The sequence below is a fragment of the Castanea sativa genome, chromosome 10 (assembly GCF_040712315.1).
Source record: "Castanea sativa cultivar Marrone di Chiusa Pesio chromosome 10, ASM4071231v1".
Taxonomy (NCBI): domain Eukaryota; kingdom Viridiplantae; phylum Streptophyta; class Magnoliopsida; order Fagales; family Fagaceae; genus Castanea; species Castanea sativa.
The window spans coordinates 36,542,620-36,559,171 of NC_134022.1; the positions used below are offsets into that span (position 1 = coordinate 36,542,620).

The following is a 16,552-nucleotide window of genomic DNA, read 5'->3' on the forward strand; positions in this document are numbered from 1 at the left end:
CACTTCACGGACACACTAGTCATTCTCAAAACACAAAAGGGGCAATGTTGTCTGAACGAAAAAAATTTCAAAAAGCAAAAAGTTCCCAAAAATAGGAACTACGGTCTTCGTATCCAAAGACCCACGCGTCAGCGATCTACAAGGTGGACGGCTAATTGGACAGAGTTGAATTAATTAAATTCCATCACCGAGCCACTTGATTGGTCCACGTGTCCCAATCAGATAAAACCACTAGTGGTTTTGTACACCCGCAAATAAAAAAACCAGAAATAAAAAAACCAGAAATTCGCTCACTTTCCTTATATAGCTTGCTGCTGATGTTGTTATTCTCAGTACGGCCAAAACTCTCAAACGTTATTTGAAACCTCGGTTTGTCTCCACTAGTTCATACCTTCACCAAGTAAGCTCTTTTTTGTTACTATTAATATCTCTCTCTCTCTCTTCTCTCTCTGTGTGTGTTTCTTTTTTTGTTCTCATTCTTTTCTAGGAAATTTTTTTGTTTCTTTCTTTCTTTGTATTTTAGATTCTCACACTTTCTCGGAAAATTTCTCTGCTTGGTTTTGGTGTTTTTTTTGGTTCATTTTTTCACTTGTCATCCGATCTAGAACCACAACTAAGAATAGAGAGAAAAGAATATATAACTCTCTCTCTCACTCCCTCTCTAGCTGAGTGCTTGACTAATAATTTGAATTTCTTGCTTACATATTTATATTTTTGTTTTTGTTTTTGTTTTTATAGAGAAGAAAAAAAAAAAAAAAAAGAAGAAGGAAAAGCTAGGGTTAGAGAGAGAGAGAGAGGAGGGATGGGGAGGGGGAAGATTGTGATAAGGAGGATCGACAATTCGACGAGCAGGCAAGTGACGTTTTCGAAGCGGAGGAACGGGTTGTTGAAGAAGGCGAAGGAGCTGGCGATTCTTTGCGACGCCGAGGTTGGAGTCGTGATCTTCTCAAGCACTGGCAAGCTCTATGAATTCTCCAGCACCAGGTCCTAGCTCTTCTAAGATCTTCTTCTTCTTCTTTTTACTTTTTTCGTTTATTAAATTTATTTAAATTTATATGTTTGATTCTTTTATTTATTATTATTGTTATTGTTGTTGATAATGGCATTAGTACCATTGCTTGATATTTGTGTATTTCTTGAAATTTTTTACTCGAATGTGACACGTTTTTGTCGATAATTGGTAATTATAATTCGATAATTGGTAATTATAAACAAATATGTTGTGTAGTAATTTTATAAGGATACGGGAAATTTGATTTATTGTAAGATTAGAGACGTTTTAAATGGTTAGCAGGGAGCTAAGTTTAAAGTTGGATTATGATTTTATGATAGAGAGCTAGCATATGATCATGCATGTATTAAAATACTTGAAATCATTATGGGCGTACTATAATATTGTTTTACTTAACCAAAAAATAGTAAGGTAGCACTTTCACTTAGTCTCCTTTTCTTTTTTCCCATCATTGAGATGTAATGTCATTTATTTATTTGTTAACGTGCTAAAATGCTTAATATATTTATTTGTTAACGTACTAAAATGCTTAATATATTAATAATGCAACATGGTCATTTACTTTTTTGTTCATTGAGATAGATGGGGTCTAATCTCTAGGAATTCGTTATCACATCAATAGCTTTATTGGGTAATTAGGAGAGGTTTTTGGGGGGTATAGTACTATAGTTATGTAGAAAAAATAAAATGCTAATGTTCGCATGGAAAAGCCACACAAACTTCAATTGCATGACCGATTCATTGTGTCATAATTGGAAAAATTTTATGGTATGCTCTACGACTTTGATCAAGAGAGATGTTGGGTTAGAGCAACAAGAGGAACAAGGAACTTCATTGCAAGTGTTCAGGTAATATAGGTGGAGGAGTGCTACAGTGTTTGGTGACCTACGGTTTGGAATGCCAGTTATCCTACTTAGAGTGATACATTGATGCTCTTTACCTTCAAGTATAAGCTCAAATTTGAGCTCTAAAGGAATGTGGTTTTCTTTTGTTAGAAGATATCAAAAGAAAATCAGTACTACTTTTGCTTTGCCAGCAGCACGCAACTACTTACCAATAGGAATTAATGCTCACTCTATATATTATGAAGTCCTTGTACTTAATTGTTGCATGATATTCGTAAACTTTCTAGAAAATATTGGAAATTATCCAAGTGACTATGAATTCCATTTTTTAAAGCCTTTAGAATGGTCAATATTATACAAATGTTATTTTGATTTATTAGGAATCGGGTTAGCATTTATGCTAGTTGTCAACTAATGCAAAGTTGACAACTTTGTTAATATTTTGATAAGGGGAAAAAAATCAAACTTTGTTTCATTTTTCAAAGTTGATAAATATGTTCTCTTTGGTGGCTCAACCTTGTAAGAGCTTGGTGATCGAGCATTTAAGTGGTATCACTTGGCAAGTGGTAAGGAAATGATGATGATGATGATAGGGTTGCCATACAAAGTAATACATGGCAAGTAATGGCATGGTATATATATATGGCCGTATATTGATCAATTCATAGGAGAAGCAATTGAAGCCTTGAAGGTACCAACATAGGTTTTCCGAACGGTGATGATCATTGGTGACTGGTAAGGTTGGAGAAACGATGAAAATGTTAGCAGTACAGTGGACTAGTGGAGGATTAATGGAGTTTGGATAGAGTCCATATGTGTCGAAATTCGTACTTATCGCCACTCTTAAGTAATTGCATTCTTCTGGATTAATTCACGGATTGTTGAGCGAATTGCTTTGTAGTTAGTCTAGCCCACGAACGTGGATAATACTTGCATGCATGTGCAAGAATATGCTTTTCCTTTTCCCTTTTATTAGGTTTTGAGTTTAATTAGAGAGATAAACGGTTAATATTTGAGCAGTTGGAGCTGTGATGGAAATGCTTGCTAAATTTAGGGTTTTAACATTTTCTTTCTTTTTCTTATCTTTTTGTTTTAAATTTAGGGTTTTTAACTTTTTACTTAATTTCCTTTGCATGATAAAATACATATGCAAACTAATAAATTAATTTACTATATAACAAAAAAATTATGAAAATTGTCCTATATGATTTTTTTTCTTTATGTCGGTAAAATATATATATATTTGGTAGATATTGAACGCATAACCTTACCCTTTACCTAATTCTATAAGAAGAGGCCTGCATTATTTGAAATAGATTGAGCTTATTCCATAACTAGTTTGTTGATTTTTTTATGATTTCCATAAAGCAAAACTATAACAGAATAATCTTTTTTCTAAATGATTTTATAAATATTATTATACGCAATATGGATTCCTTTCAAACAGTAGATTAGGCAATATTCTCTGCCACCTTTAGACAATGAAGGCATTCCCATTGAGCGGGTAGTGTGGTGGATTAGATCAAAGCCTCCAATACGGCCTTTTAAGAGTGGTAGTTTATCAAAGGGTGATTATTTATTGGAGTAAAAGAAGGAATTCTATGTAAACCATACGTTTGTTCCAATTAATATAACCTTTTAGAAAAGTAGTTATAAGTATCTAGTAGCTACCTAAAAAGTTGAAGAGATGGGCAAAGTTTGAAAGGAAGGTTAAGGTTGCTTCAGTGAAGTTAATCAATGAAAGTTGACAAAACTTGTAAGCAACTAAACCAGTCGAGTGCATGTATCTTTGGCTCATTGGCTGCGTGGATGAAGCGATAGGATTGTTTTTAGACCACGGTGTATATCAACCTAAAAGATCTAATAATTTTTATGACATAAAGAATTCCATCCAATAATCATGCATGCATGCTCGAGTTCTAATTATATATACAGGGCCAACCCTTAGATATTTGGAGTTGACATTGACATGTTGAAGACCCAACATCTATCTCCTTTTATAGTGTCGTCTTACTTTTTATAACACTTTATCAAAAGTTGTAAATAAATCTTCTATAGCTAGCCAAAAAGGTATTTTGCGTGAACAAGGTAATGATCTATTAAAGCCATAAAACATGATTACCACTACTTAAGAAATGTTAATCGAATGAAGTGGCGATAGATAAGTATATCTAGGATAATAGGACAAGTTTGAAACATTAATTATTTATTGTTCTGTTTTGGTCTGCATTTGATTATGTTAAATACTTTGGATGTCGAGGAATTTTTGGGTAAATGTGTTTAAGAGGTTCATCAGTTCCTAAAATGATGGGTAAGGCATTATCCCTATGCCTTGGTGTGATGCTGTAAAATTTAAAACAAAATTAAGTTACATTCTCACTTTTATTCAAACGTTTTAAACCGACCCCTACTAGTTTGCAAAGTAATGAATTTACCAAAAAGTGTGTATAAATTTTTTTTTTTTTTCTAAAATAGTTTACTAAAGTATATTTTAAGGGCATACCTTAGTAAGACTTATAATGAAATCGAAATTTGAAAAGATAGTGGTTTCAAATCACTCATAGACTTGATAATGATTGATGATTCCGCTAGATGCCTTCCTGTGTTTATAAAAACTAAATTAAAAAAAAAAATCATATTATGTAGCCTCAAATTTAACTGACATGATAAAAAAAAGCCCAAAATCAGCTCTTAGCTTAAGCTTATTATTATTATTATCATTATTATTATTATTATTATTATTATTATTAAGTTCCTAAAAAAAAAAAAAAAGCTTAAGCTTATAAATGCTTGAGCTAACAATTGAACGATGAAAGCTGTTACCCTTCTGATGGGGAAAGCAAAAGTTTATATATATATATATATTTTTTTTTTTTGGGTGGGAGCCGGGTTTTTTTTGCCGGGGGGGGGGGGGGGGGGGGGGGGGTGGGGTGGGGTGTAAAAGTTTGCATAAAATCAAAATAGAAGTTAAGTACTAAATAGCATGGGATTAGCTACACCCTTGGCATATACCAATGATTGGCTTACAAGTTACAACTAAGGAAAGTAGCTCTAAGTCAAGCAAAACAACCATAGCAAAACAACACATTAATAGAGCTATGTTTCACAACATGAGAGAACGCTTTGTTGAAGTCTAAATCTTCTCTTTGACAGTAGTCCTTTGCAACCATTAGTGTCTTGAATTTGATTCAATACTTGGAGTTACTTCCTTTTTCTTGAAGAACCATTTACGATCAACAATCTTCTTGTGAAGAGATTCAAACTCCTCACTTTTAGTGACAATCCACTAAGCAAATCCTTACCAGAGACAATGTCATAATTAGAAAATTCTTGATCCTTAATATCCTTAGCGATAGGCATAGCAAAAACTACCAAATCTATAAGAGCTATATCTCTACGATGGCCTAGTCTATCTCCTCTCCCTACTAGTAGCAACACTATACCATCTTTATAATCCAACACCTTATTTGGAATATGTTAAACTGTAGTTCTTTCATGAACATTATATGAAACTTTAACTTCAAGTTTCACCTGCTTACTAACACCATAGTCTTTTAAGGTCTCAATGATCTCTTTTTCATTGATCAAAATAGCAGATTCATTGAATTTCACATCTCTATTAATAATTGTTCCTAGGAAGTTTGGATATGTACACCATAACCTAAATCTTTTACTCTCGATTCCAAGTATAAAAATAAGTACTTATTTTTACCCTTGGCTCGAGTTTACCATCATGTTAAAAGCAATGAAGTACTCTAGAACTAGAGTAATCAATAGGAGTACTAGGCTATACTTAAAATGAGTCTTACATTCAATGACAATTAATGGAAATATTGGTGAATTTGATTTTAGTTTCCTTTTCAGTTTGTCTATTGAAATGTAATATTTTGATATCGGTTAATTCTAGCATATCATTTTAAGATTGGCTGAAATGGCTTAGAATGACTAAACGACGTGTTTAATATTCACATTTACTCATCATCAATGAAATAATAAGAATCAAATTAAAAAATTTAGTTCAAGAGAGGGTTTCTCATTCCAGTTTGCGTACCAGTACATTGTTTTTTGACCGTTCCAACTAGAACATAACAAAATCCGTACCTATGGCTGATGAAGACATATCCACCAAATAGTACGTCATATTAATTGCTTCAACCAAAAAATCTTTTGACAAGCCGACATTGGAATGCATACAAGGAGTTCTTTCCAAAAGAGTTATCTTCATATATCCTACCACCTCATTCTATTGTGGTATTCTTCTAACAATATCAAGACTCACTACGCCTTCATTGCCACAAAAATTATTAGATTCACCTGAACAATATTCCAAACCATTATCAATTCTGAAATGCTTGAAATGTTTTACCATTCTACTTCTAATTAAGAACCGTCCAAACACATTACTCTTATACTAGAGAAATACCTTAAGCCCTCATTTGGGAGAAGGGAATGGAATGTAATGGAATGAAAAAGAATGAAAAGAATAATTTTAGAGTGTTCTTACTTCCCCTTGTTTAGGAGTTCTAATGGAGAAAATTAAAAGTTTATTTCCTTATTTGAGAGTTTAAGTGGGAGGGAATAGAATGGTTAGGAAGAAACACTCATTCCTCTCTAATCCATTAAAATCTCAAATTTTTATTTCCCCAAAATTTAGGAGGAATTTGAGAGAATGAAATTAGATTTAATGAATTTTTACTAAAACTCTCAAAATACCCTTATGTATTTAGCCTTTTATTTTAAAATAATGGTCTAATAATAATATTGTCATAAAATGATTCCATTCATTTCCCTTTATATTACTCCCAAACAAGGTTATTTACATTTTATTCCTTTTCATTTCTTTATTTTAAAACATCCAAATAAGATTACTTAATTTCATTCAATTCCTTTCTTTTCAATTCTTTTTATTTACTTAAAAATATTCCATTTCATTCCTTTATAATTATTTCTTTCTATTTTATTCCATTTCCTTATGAACTCTCAAACGAAGGCTAAAGATTTGAATAAATATAATCCAATATGCCCTTAGTCTTGAGTTTCATTGTGCTGAACTTAACTTTACATTGCTTACCACAAGCGCAAGACTCACAAAACTCTTGGTTTCCAATTTTTTGACCATCTAACAAACCTCATTTGGTTTCTTGACATGTTAATCTTATTTTTATGCTCTAATAACATTTTCCACAAACAAGTATTATCAAATATGGATTTGCAATATTATTACAACACAAACAATTTTGCTTTCCTGAAGCAAATAGAGGTCATTCAAAAATTTTCCCTTGATGACCACTCACTTTCACAAAATCTCAAAACTCTCCCATTTACTAGTGTACTTGTTTTCTTGATAGTCAATTATACCTGAGGATAAAGGCATGGTTTTAAAAACTAAAACAATTAAAGAATCGAAAAAGGGTCTTATTCTTGATTTTTACCAGTTAAATCGCCAATTTTTATGGTTTTTACCGGATCCGATTAGGGTTTGGTACCCAATTGAACCAGTCGGTCCAATCTAGTTTTTAAAACTATGGACAGAAGGTTATCATTCAATCAAGTACATGACAAATAAAAATCCTAAGAATACCATTCCACATCTTAGTTCACATAGTTCCTATCCCTACAACCTTAATGCTCATATTATTTTCAATCAAAATTCACAATTATTAGTTGATTGTTAGGTACCAAACCAATACCTTTTGAGAGTCAAATGATATAAGAAAATCAAATCAAGAAACAAAGCACCAAAGCAATCAATATACTAATAGATTAGTTATATCATTAGTATCAAGAGTCCTTTTCTTTTGCCTTTTTTCACTTTTGAGCAACTTACATTCATTTTCCTACTCATTCTATTTTACAATAATGACATTTACCCTTTCTAGTTCAAGAGCCACTACCAATGACATTTACCTTCTTTGCTAATAAGCTCTTGCTCAACTAACTCCATCTCTCCTTGCAAGTGTTAGGTGGAGAGTGAGGGCGTGAATTCAAGACCCATAGGCGCATGTGTAACTTACCTTTTTTTTTTTAAAAAAAAAGGAAAAATAAAATAAAATTCTTTCTAGTTCAAAGCTTTGATCTTAATTTATCCCTATTCCTATTAGACCCTTTTCATTGGCTATAACTCTAAGAACATGACCTTTGGCCCAATGTTCATCCATTAAATTTCTTAAGAGTTCAAAACATCTTTTACATGATCAATAGAGATTCTCTCTTATCTTCTAGATCCATACAAAATAGAATTTACAACCTAAAAAAAAAATCAAAAGAATGAGGAAAAAAAAAGTAACAAAATTATATCTTGATCCTCATCATAAACTTTACAACCTATATATTTTTAATGAATAACTCAGTATCATCTATATGGTCAAATGTGTGTGTACCTTCATTCATTTGAATGGTCAAATCTGGTTTTGTATCTCATACAAAACACATAGCGAAAGCAACAAATATGGATCTATTTTATCCATAATTGATAACAAGCACTACGTAAATTATAGAATTTAAGGACAAGAAAGCATACTTTGGTGCGGTGAAATTCAAAACAAAATATTAGAAGTACTTGGAAACACTTTTAATCTTCACTCCAATTTTACTTTATGCCCAAAAAGTGTGATCTTTCAATCAGTTTTCAAGAGAGAATAATCGAGTGGCTTCTAACCACACATACACACCATTTCATAATGATGTCTCTCTTTCTCTTATAAAAAATTATGTATGTTTCTCTCTTTATAACTAACTGATTATCTAATTGGACTGACCTATTGGACCTTTCCAATTGGGCTTTAGTGTGTGACTTGGAGTGGGACCAAAAAGGACCAATAAGACACTAGCTCCAATGGGCCTTGGGCTTTTCTGTCAACTCTTAACAAGTCCAAAGTTACCATTAATTATATTTAATACCACTATATAAATATAATTGTACTCTAGGCTTTATTAATAAATTATATCTCAAGACTTTATTATACATGCAACCCCTTCATAAAATATTCGTAGTAATACAAAATCATGAATGTAGACTACCACTTTGAAGATTACTATATTTTAATCCTTGAGTACTCGGTTTAATCCTTTAAGTTATTCATCATATATTTATTAAATCCAATTTCATAAATATATACTTTAGTATCTTCTTACTAAAGTGGTTAGACCAAACACTCTGAATAATCAAACCAATTAAATTTATCTCAAGTGAATATTTTATATCTCCATTAAGAGATTATGAATTCCATCTTAAGAATATATGTTCCATCAACACTAGATATGGTTGCCTAACATACTGAGGTTTTGATCGTAACTTTAGATCTCACTCCTGATATATCAAAGGAACCTACATTTTATAATCAGGTCCATTATTCTCTCAGGATTAAAAGTTCATGCAAATAGAAGTCATGAGATTTATTATTCATTTGACAGTCGTTAGGAGAATAATAAATCTCACAGTAGTCCAGTTCAATATGTCTTAACTCTTAAAGCATATCAACATACCAACTAGAAGTCTTCACTTCTATGATCAAGACAAATCATCTTAGTTAATATGTTATAGTCTTCGTAGATGAAATACCCAATTTCATCACTGATTACGAACTATAATTCTGAGTTTACAAAAAATTTATGATTTATATCTTTTGTGACTTTTCACATAAATTACATACTATACATCTCATAGACTATATGATAATATCAAAATATTCATATTACCATTATTTTAGATAATAATAAAACAATTTTATTAATCATAACATTAAGTCATACATAATGTCATACATAGCATCATACAATAGGATTTAAGGACACACATCCTAACAATCTCCCACTTGCCCTAAAGACTATTGTGCACTAATCTAGCTCTTATTCCCTCCAAATGTGACTCAAAAGTCCATTGTGGCAAGGTTTTGGTAAAGGGATCCGCTAGATTACTTGCACTATCAATCTTTGCCACTACTACATCTCCTCGAGCAACAATGTCTCAAATAATGTGATACTTTCTCTCAATGTGCTTTTTTTTTTCTTATGATTCCTTGGATCTTTAGATTGTGCAATTGCTCCACTATTGTTGCAAAACAATGTGATGGGAACTTACTCCATTCTCACAACACCAAGATCATAAAGGAATTTCTTGAGCCAAATAGCTTTTTTTGCCGCCTCACAAGCAACAACATATTCAGTTTTCATGGTGGAGTCCGTAATACAAGATTGCCTAATACTCCTCCAACTTATGGCTCCACCTCCCAAGGTGAACACACAACCTGAAGTGGACTTTCTGAAATCAAGATCTGACTGAAAATCTGAATTTGTATAACTAATGGGAATCAAATCCTCACTATGGTAAACAAGCATATAATCTCTCGTTCTTCGTAGATACTTGAGAATATGCTTTACAGTTTGCCAATGTTTAAGTCCTGAATTTGACTGATATCGGCTTACCATGCCAATTGAATAATAGATATTTGGTCTAGTACATAGCATGGCATACGTGAGACTTCCAACTGCAAAAGCATAAGGCACTTGTCTCATTATATTTTCTACCTCAAGAGTCTTAGGCCTTTAGTCATTAGACAGAGAAACTCCATGTCTAAAAGGAAGTAATCATTTCTTGGAGTTTTGCATACTAAACCGTTCTAGAACCTTATCTATATACTCAGTTTGTGATAAACCTAACATTTTATTCTTGCGATCTCGTCAAAACTTGATCCCTAGAATAAAGTTAGCTTCACCCAAGTCTTTCATTTCAAATTGGCTTGACAACCAAACCTTTACCGATGACATTACCTTTACATTATTTCCAATGAGTAGAATATCATCAACATAAAGCATTAGGAACATTACTATTTTGTCTCGATGTCTTTTGTACACACATAATTCATCAAGATTTTGTTCAAAACCAAATGATCTGATTGCTTAATCAAATCTGATGTTTCATGACCTAGATGCTTGCTTAAGTCTATAAATGGATCTTTTCAACTTGCATATCATATACTCTTGGTTCTTTGCTATGAAACCTTCCGGTTGCATCATATAGATTTCTTCTTCAAGATTACCATTAAGAAATGTAGTTTTGACATCCATTTACCAAATCTCATAATTATAATGAGCAGTAATTGATAAGAAAATTCTGATAGATTTAAACATAGCTACTGGCGAAAAAGTTTCATCATAGTCAATACCTTCTTTTTGTGAATACCCTTTCGCCACTAGTCTTGCTTTAAAGGTTTCAACATTTCCATCTATCCCTCTCTTCCTCTTGTAAACCCATTTGCAACCAACAAGTTTAATGTCGTTAGGCGCTTTTACAAGATCTCATACTTAATTGGAATACATAGAATCCAATTCAGATTTCATAGCTTGGACCCAATGATGTGCATCTATATCATTCATTGCCTCTTCATAAGTGTAGGGATCTGATTCAGCCTCCTCTGGGATAGCTTCATAAGTTTCTCCCAAACCTATAAATCTTATAGGAGGCCGAACAATTCTCCTACTACGACGAGGTATCTGTGTACTAGTCATCTCATGAGTAATGTCTTGTGATGTATCTAATACACTCACATCATCCTTAGTTTTATCCATTAATTGTTCAATTACAGGTTCATTCATTTCAGCCAAAACAACTCTACTTCTAGGAGTATAATCATTCATATAGTCATTTTTCAAGAATTTGGTATTTGTACTAATAAACACTTTATTATCCTTATGACTATAGAATAAACCTCCAACAGTTCCTTTTGGATACCCTACAAAGAATACCACTTTTGTTTTAGACTGTAATTTGTCAGACGTTCCTTTCAACACATGTACTAAACAACCCCAAATATGCAAATGTCTCATACTAGGCTTACGCCCAGTCCACAACTCTACAGGTGTTTTAGGAACAGACTTTAAAGGTACTAAATTCAGAAGACACATTGCAGTACTTAAGGCATATACGCAAAAGGAAATTGGTAGAGTCGAATAACTCAACATAGATCTAACCATATCTAAAAGAGTTCTATTCCTTCTTTCTGCTACACCAATTTGTTGTGGAGTTCCAAGTGCAGTCAACTGGGATATAATCCCATTTTCAGTCAAGTAATCCTTGAAATCCCCAAGAAGGTATTCGCCACCTCAATCAGATCGAATGGCCTTTATGCATTTACCTAATTGATTCTCAACTTCAGCCCTAAACTCTTTGAACTTTTCAAAAGTTTCGAACTTCTGTTTCATTAGTAATCATCAGTGAAGGTAATGAAATACTCATAGCCACCTCTTGCTTGGATTGACATAGGACCACATACATCTGAATGTACTAATTCTAGTAACTCTTAGGTTCTTCTACCTATTGCATTAAAAGGTCGTTTGGTCATTTTACCCTCCAAACAAGATTCACTAAGTGGAAAACCATCAAAGTCTATGGGCTGTAAGAGTCCATCTTTGATCAGTCTTTAAATTCTGTTTGAATTAATATGACCCAAACGCAAGTGCCAAAGATATGCATCACTTGTAGAAGGAAACTTTCTCTTTAATGATTTTACATGAGAGTTATTATCTAATTTAGAATTGTATAATTCATGATTATCAATAGTTAAAATATAAAGACCATCTACAATATTGCCATAACAGATAAACATTTTATCCTTCTTTATTACAATATTATCTTTTAGGATAACGTAATATCCATGTTTACCTAAATAAGTTGCAGAAATTAAATTCCTACGAACATTAGGTACATACAAATAGTCTTCTAATATTAAAACTCTAGATTCAAAAAATAAATTAAACACTCCAATAGCTACAACTGAAATCCTACTCCCATTAGCCAAGGTAAAAAACATTTCCCCTTTATTCAGATTTCTGGTCTCCTGAAACCTCTGCAAAGATTTACAGATATGATTAGTACAACCTGAATCCACACACTAGGAATCTGTGGGATTCTGTACTAAACATGTTTCAAGAAGGAATGTACTTTTCATACCTTTATTCTTGGCAGCCTTAAATATTGGACAATTCCTCTTCCAATGTCATTTTTCACCACAATGGAAACACTTTCCTTTAGTTTTCTTTTCTTTGTTGGCAACTCTTAAGGCAACTTGTTTACCATTTTTCTTGGTGAAGTCCTTCTTCTTCTTCTTCTTCATCTTCTTTTTACCCTTGGCTTTCGACTTAGGTTGAGAAGTAGAAGCTTTAACCATATTAGCATCAACACTAGAAGTACCAAGGATGTCTTTCGCCACTACCAACTCATTCATCAATTCAAACAACAAATAAATCTTTTTGTTCATATTATAGTTAAGTCTGAATTCCTTTAATGATTCTGGTAGTGACTAGAGTATCATATCCATTTGGGATTCTTCATCAATATCGCACCTAAAACTTCTAATGTATTCAGATTAGAGATCATCCCAAGACAATACTCTCTCACTGAAGTACCTTCGGCCATTTTGATATTATAAATCTGCCTCATAATTTCTTGTCTTGCAAAACGGCATTGCTCACCAAACATCTCCTTCAGACTTAACATTATGTCCGAAGCTAGTTCTATATCCTGTATTTGATGCTGTAAAACATTTGAAATAGATGCTAGAAGATAGCACTTAGCCATTTCATTAGATTTTTACCAACGATTATATCGCTATTTTTCCTCAAGAGGCATCAAATAACATTGCTGGCAAGGCTTCCTTACCTTTCAATGTTCTTAATAATCCTTATTCTACTAACAAAGCATGCATCTTTACACGCCACAAATTGACGTTATTCTTCCTATAATTATGGGCGGTTAATGCAAAATAGAAATAGAAAAAGAAAAATAGAACAAAATAAAATAGAAAACATAAACAATTACATGGTTCAAACTTAAGCTTGCATTCACAAGTGGCATTGAAGAGAAAATTTCACTAAGAAAATAAAGAGATTACAAAGATAGCACAAGGCTCTCTCTCTCTCTCTCTCTCTCTCTCTCTCTCTCTCAAGGTTACAACTTAGGGAGAAAACAAAGAGCTAGCTAACATTTGTTTGATTTTTAATTGTCAAACGTTTTGCATCTAAATAGCAATTGGAGGAAATTGGAAGATTCAATGAAAGAGGATCTTATCTTGTTTCTTTATAGATATATAAGAGAACCTATCAATAATGGTTGTTATTTTACCACAATGTTAAAGACTCCATGAAGGGATTGGTTGTAAATTTTCCTTCTAAGTTGTTCAACCTTTTCCATTAAGGAAAGTTCAAATATATCTTTGTAACTTTGAAAAAAGAACACCATTTTGAGCGTTGTCTAATTTTTTACCAATTTGACACACGTAGATCCTATATGTAGGAGGATACCATCACTAAGAAACTTTTTTTTTTTTTTCACACATCCAAATAAAAGGTACCCAAAGACACAATATTTACCCTTAAATCTGACATGTGGCAAATATGAGTAATAATACCATCATGTCACTTAATTAAAATTGTTCACATTCACACAAATTTTTAATGTAAGTCATATTTTCCCTCCATTATGTAATCAACAAGTGGCAAATATAGAATTTTTGGGAGTTAGGAGCAAGCTAAATCAATAACCCATTTAAGATCATTCGCATCTAGTCGCTAGATGCCAGATTTAGCAAAACGATTTACATAATTAAGCATAAAACACCCCGTATCATGTATCAACAAACTAGCGAAAAAGATTTAACAATGAACAGCTAAAAGAAAAAAAAAATTTCCAACTCCTCACATCTTTCCTCTCTCCCTCCATGGTACATTTCTCTCGTTCACCATCATCATCCCATCATTAGCCATAGATCGGATTAGATCAAGTGGAGTATGACTATTGATAGTGGTTTGGAGATTTGAGAGGACTACAAAGGTAGCTATGGAGGACGTGCTATCGATGGTGGTCCAATGATCGAGTTGTACAGTGATAGCTATGGAGGACTCTTTCAACGGAGGAAGAGAGAGTGGGGATTAGATTTTTTTTTTTTTTTTTTTTTCATTTCAGAGAGAGAGAGAGTAATAAATAAATTAAATTGAGCTTTTTAGATGTTGAGTATTGAGTTTGATATAAGAGTATTTAACATTGAATTGGTTAAAATAGTTTTTTAGACCAAATTTGACTAAAACCACGCCTAGCTTGATGTAAATGCTCTTACACTGGACCAACATACACTAATCCACGTTTCGCTAGAGTATCCAAAAGATAATAGGAAAATTTCCTCTTTATCATAACTATCCCCTATAATACTAGTTGTATCACTAATATCAACTTTTTTTTTTTTTTTTCATGTTGAGTATCTTAGAGCATTAGCAGCCGGGTTTGTAAAAAAGTTCTATTTTACAACCTCAAAAATTACTTTATCTATTATACCAACTCACTTTACAATACACCCAACATCCCAGTTTCTATATTTATACCATCTCATTTAAATATTCATTTTTAATCTTTCTTTATTTATACCATCTCAAACAGCCACCGATTCAAACAAACACCAACAGCAACCGATTCAAACAAACCCAACCGAAACCATCACCAACAACAACAACCATTACCGGTTCAAACAAACACCAACAACAGTCATCACCAAAACCACAAACCCAAAAACAACCAAATGCACGCTCCACCGAGAAACCCAAAATTAAACCAACCAACAATCGAAAATTGAAGAGGAAAAAAAACACCAACTTGTTCCATCACCGATCCAATCATTGAGAAACTACAAACCTAGAAACGAGAGGAAGCGCGCTCCACCGAGAAACCCACAATTTCCAAACGAAACCCACAACCCTTGAATCTTCAATTTGGGGATAGAGCAATATAGTGATTGGAGTGATTGAAGAGGAAAAAAAAGGAAGAGGGAAAGAGAGTGATTGAAGCGGGGAGCAGTGGAGCTTCTGCAGTTAGGGAGAGAGAGGGAGAAGAGTGACTAAAGAGAATGAGTGAGAATTGGAGTGTAGTCTGTACACCGTGTAGAGTGAATGAGGAGAGAGTGTAGATATTTTCTATTAAAATAATATTATTATTTTTACAACCAAGTGAACAGTAGGTTCTATATATACAAACCTACTGTTCACAGGTAGCAAAAATTTTGAGATTCCCATACTCGGATGTTGGGCAGTTTTTGAGCAATTGGATGCAAAATAGCAACTAGGGGGTGTTTACACCCCCACTGCTAGTGCTCTTACATTCAGTCTTCTAGAGCCTTTCTTTTCTAAAGATGAAGCACATATTCTTACTAAATCTATATTTTGATTTGTAGTTGCCTTGTTACTAACAGATCTCTTGTACACTTGAACATGATTCTTACCCCAATCTTCAGATTTCTTCTTCTCAACTCCTAACATCTTTTACAAAGTCAATAGAGATAGTACAGCATAGTATCAATAAAGTGCTCAAAGGAGGTAACAAGCACAAGAAAATTAATACATAACCCTCATCACTGACTTTACAATAAATAATTTTTAGAGCAAAAATAATTCTATCAAATTCATCAAAATGATTTGATAAAGGTATTCCTTCTTTCAGCCGAAGAGTGTAGCCAGTACTTTAGGTACAAATGGATTATGAGAATGAGAGATTCCAATCATAAACCAACTTTCCAACCAAAGTCACAATCCTGCACTTGACATTTCCTTTACAACTTTTCTTAGCACCCAATATGTTAAGAGACAAGTGAGTCGCACTAGGTATGTTCCAAAGAGGCCTTTTTCCTCATCATTATTCATTACAATTTCATTGGTG

General features: G+C 32.9%; 1 protein-coding gene across 5 annotated transcripts in view; it reads left to right on the forward strand.

Annotated features, from left to right (window-relative positions):
* Positions 1-364: 364 nt before the first annotated feature.
* The window catches only part of LOC142614222 (MADS-box transcription factor 23-like), a 45,314-nt gene continuing 29,126 nt past the window's right edge, over positions 365-16,552 (forward strand). The window contains exons 1-2 of one of the 5 annotated variants that reach the window (XM_075786786.1): positions 365-400; positions 739-984. In XM_075786786.1, coding sequence (XP_075642901.1) covers positions 803-984 — 182 coding nt within the window. In that variant the 5' untranslated portion in view covers positions 365-400; positions 739-802. Of the gene's footprint in view, positions 401-449; positions 985-16,552 lie in introns of those variants that run through there. The other 4 variants (XM_075786788.1, XM_075786785.1, XM_075786789.1 and 1 more) reach the window with 4 other exon arrangements.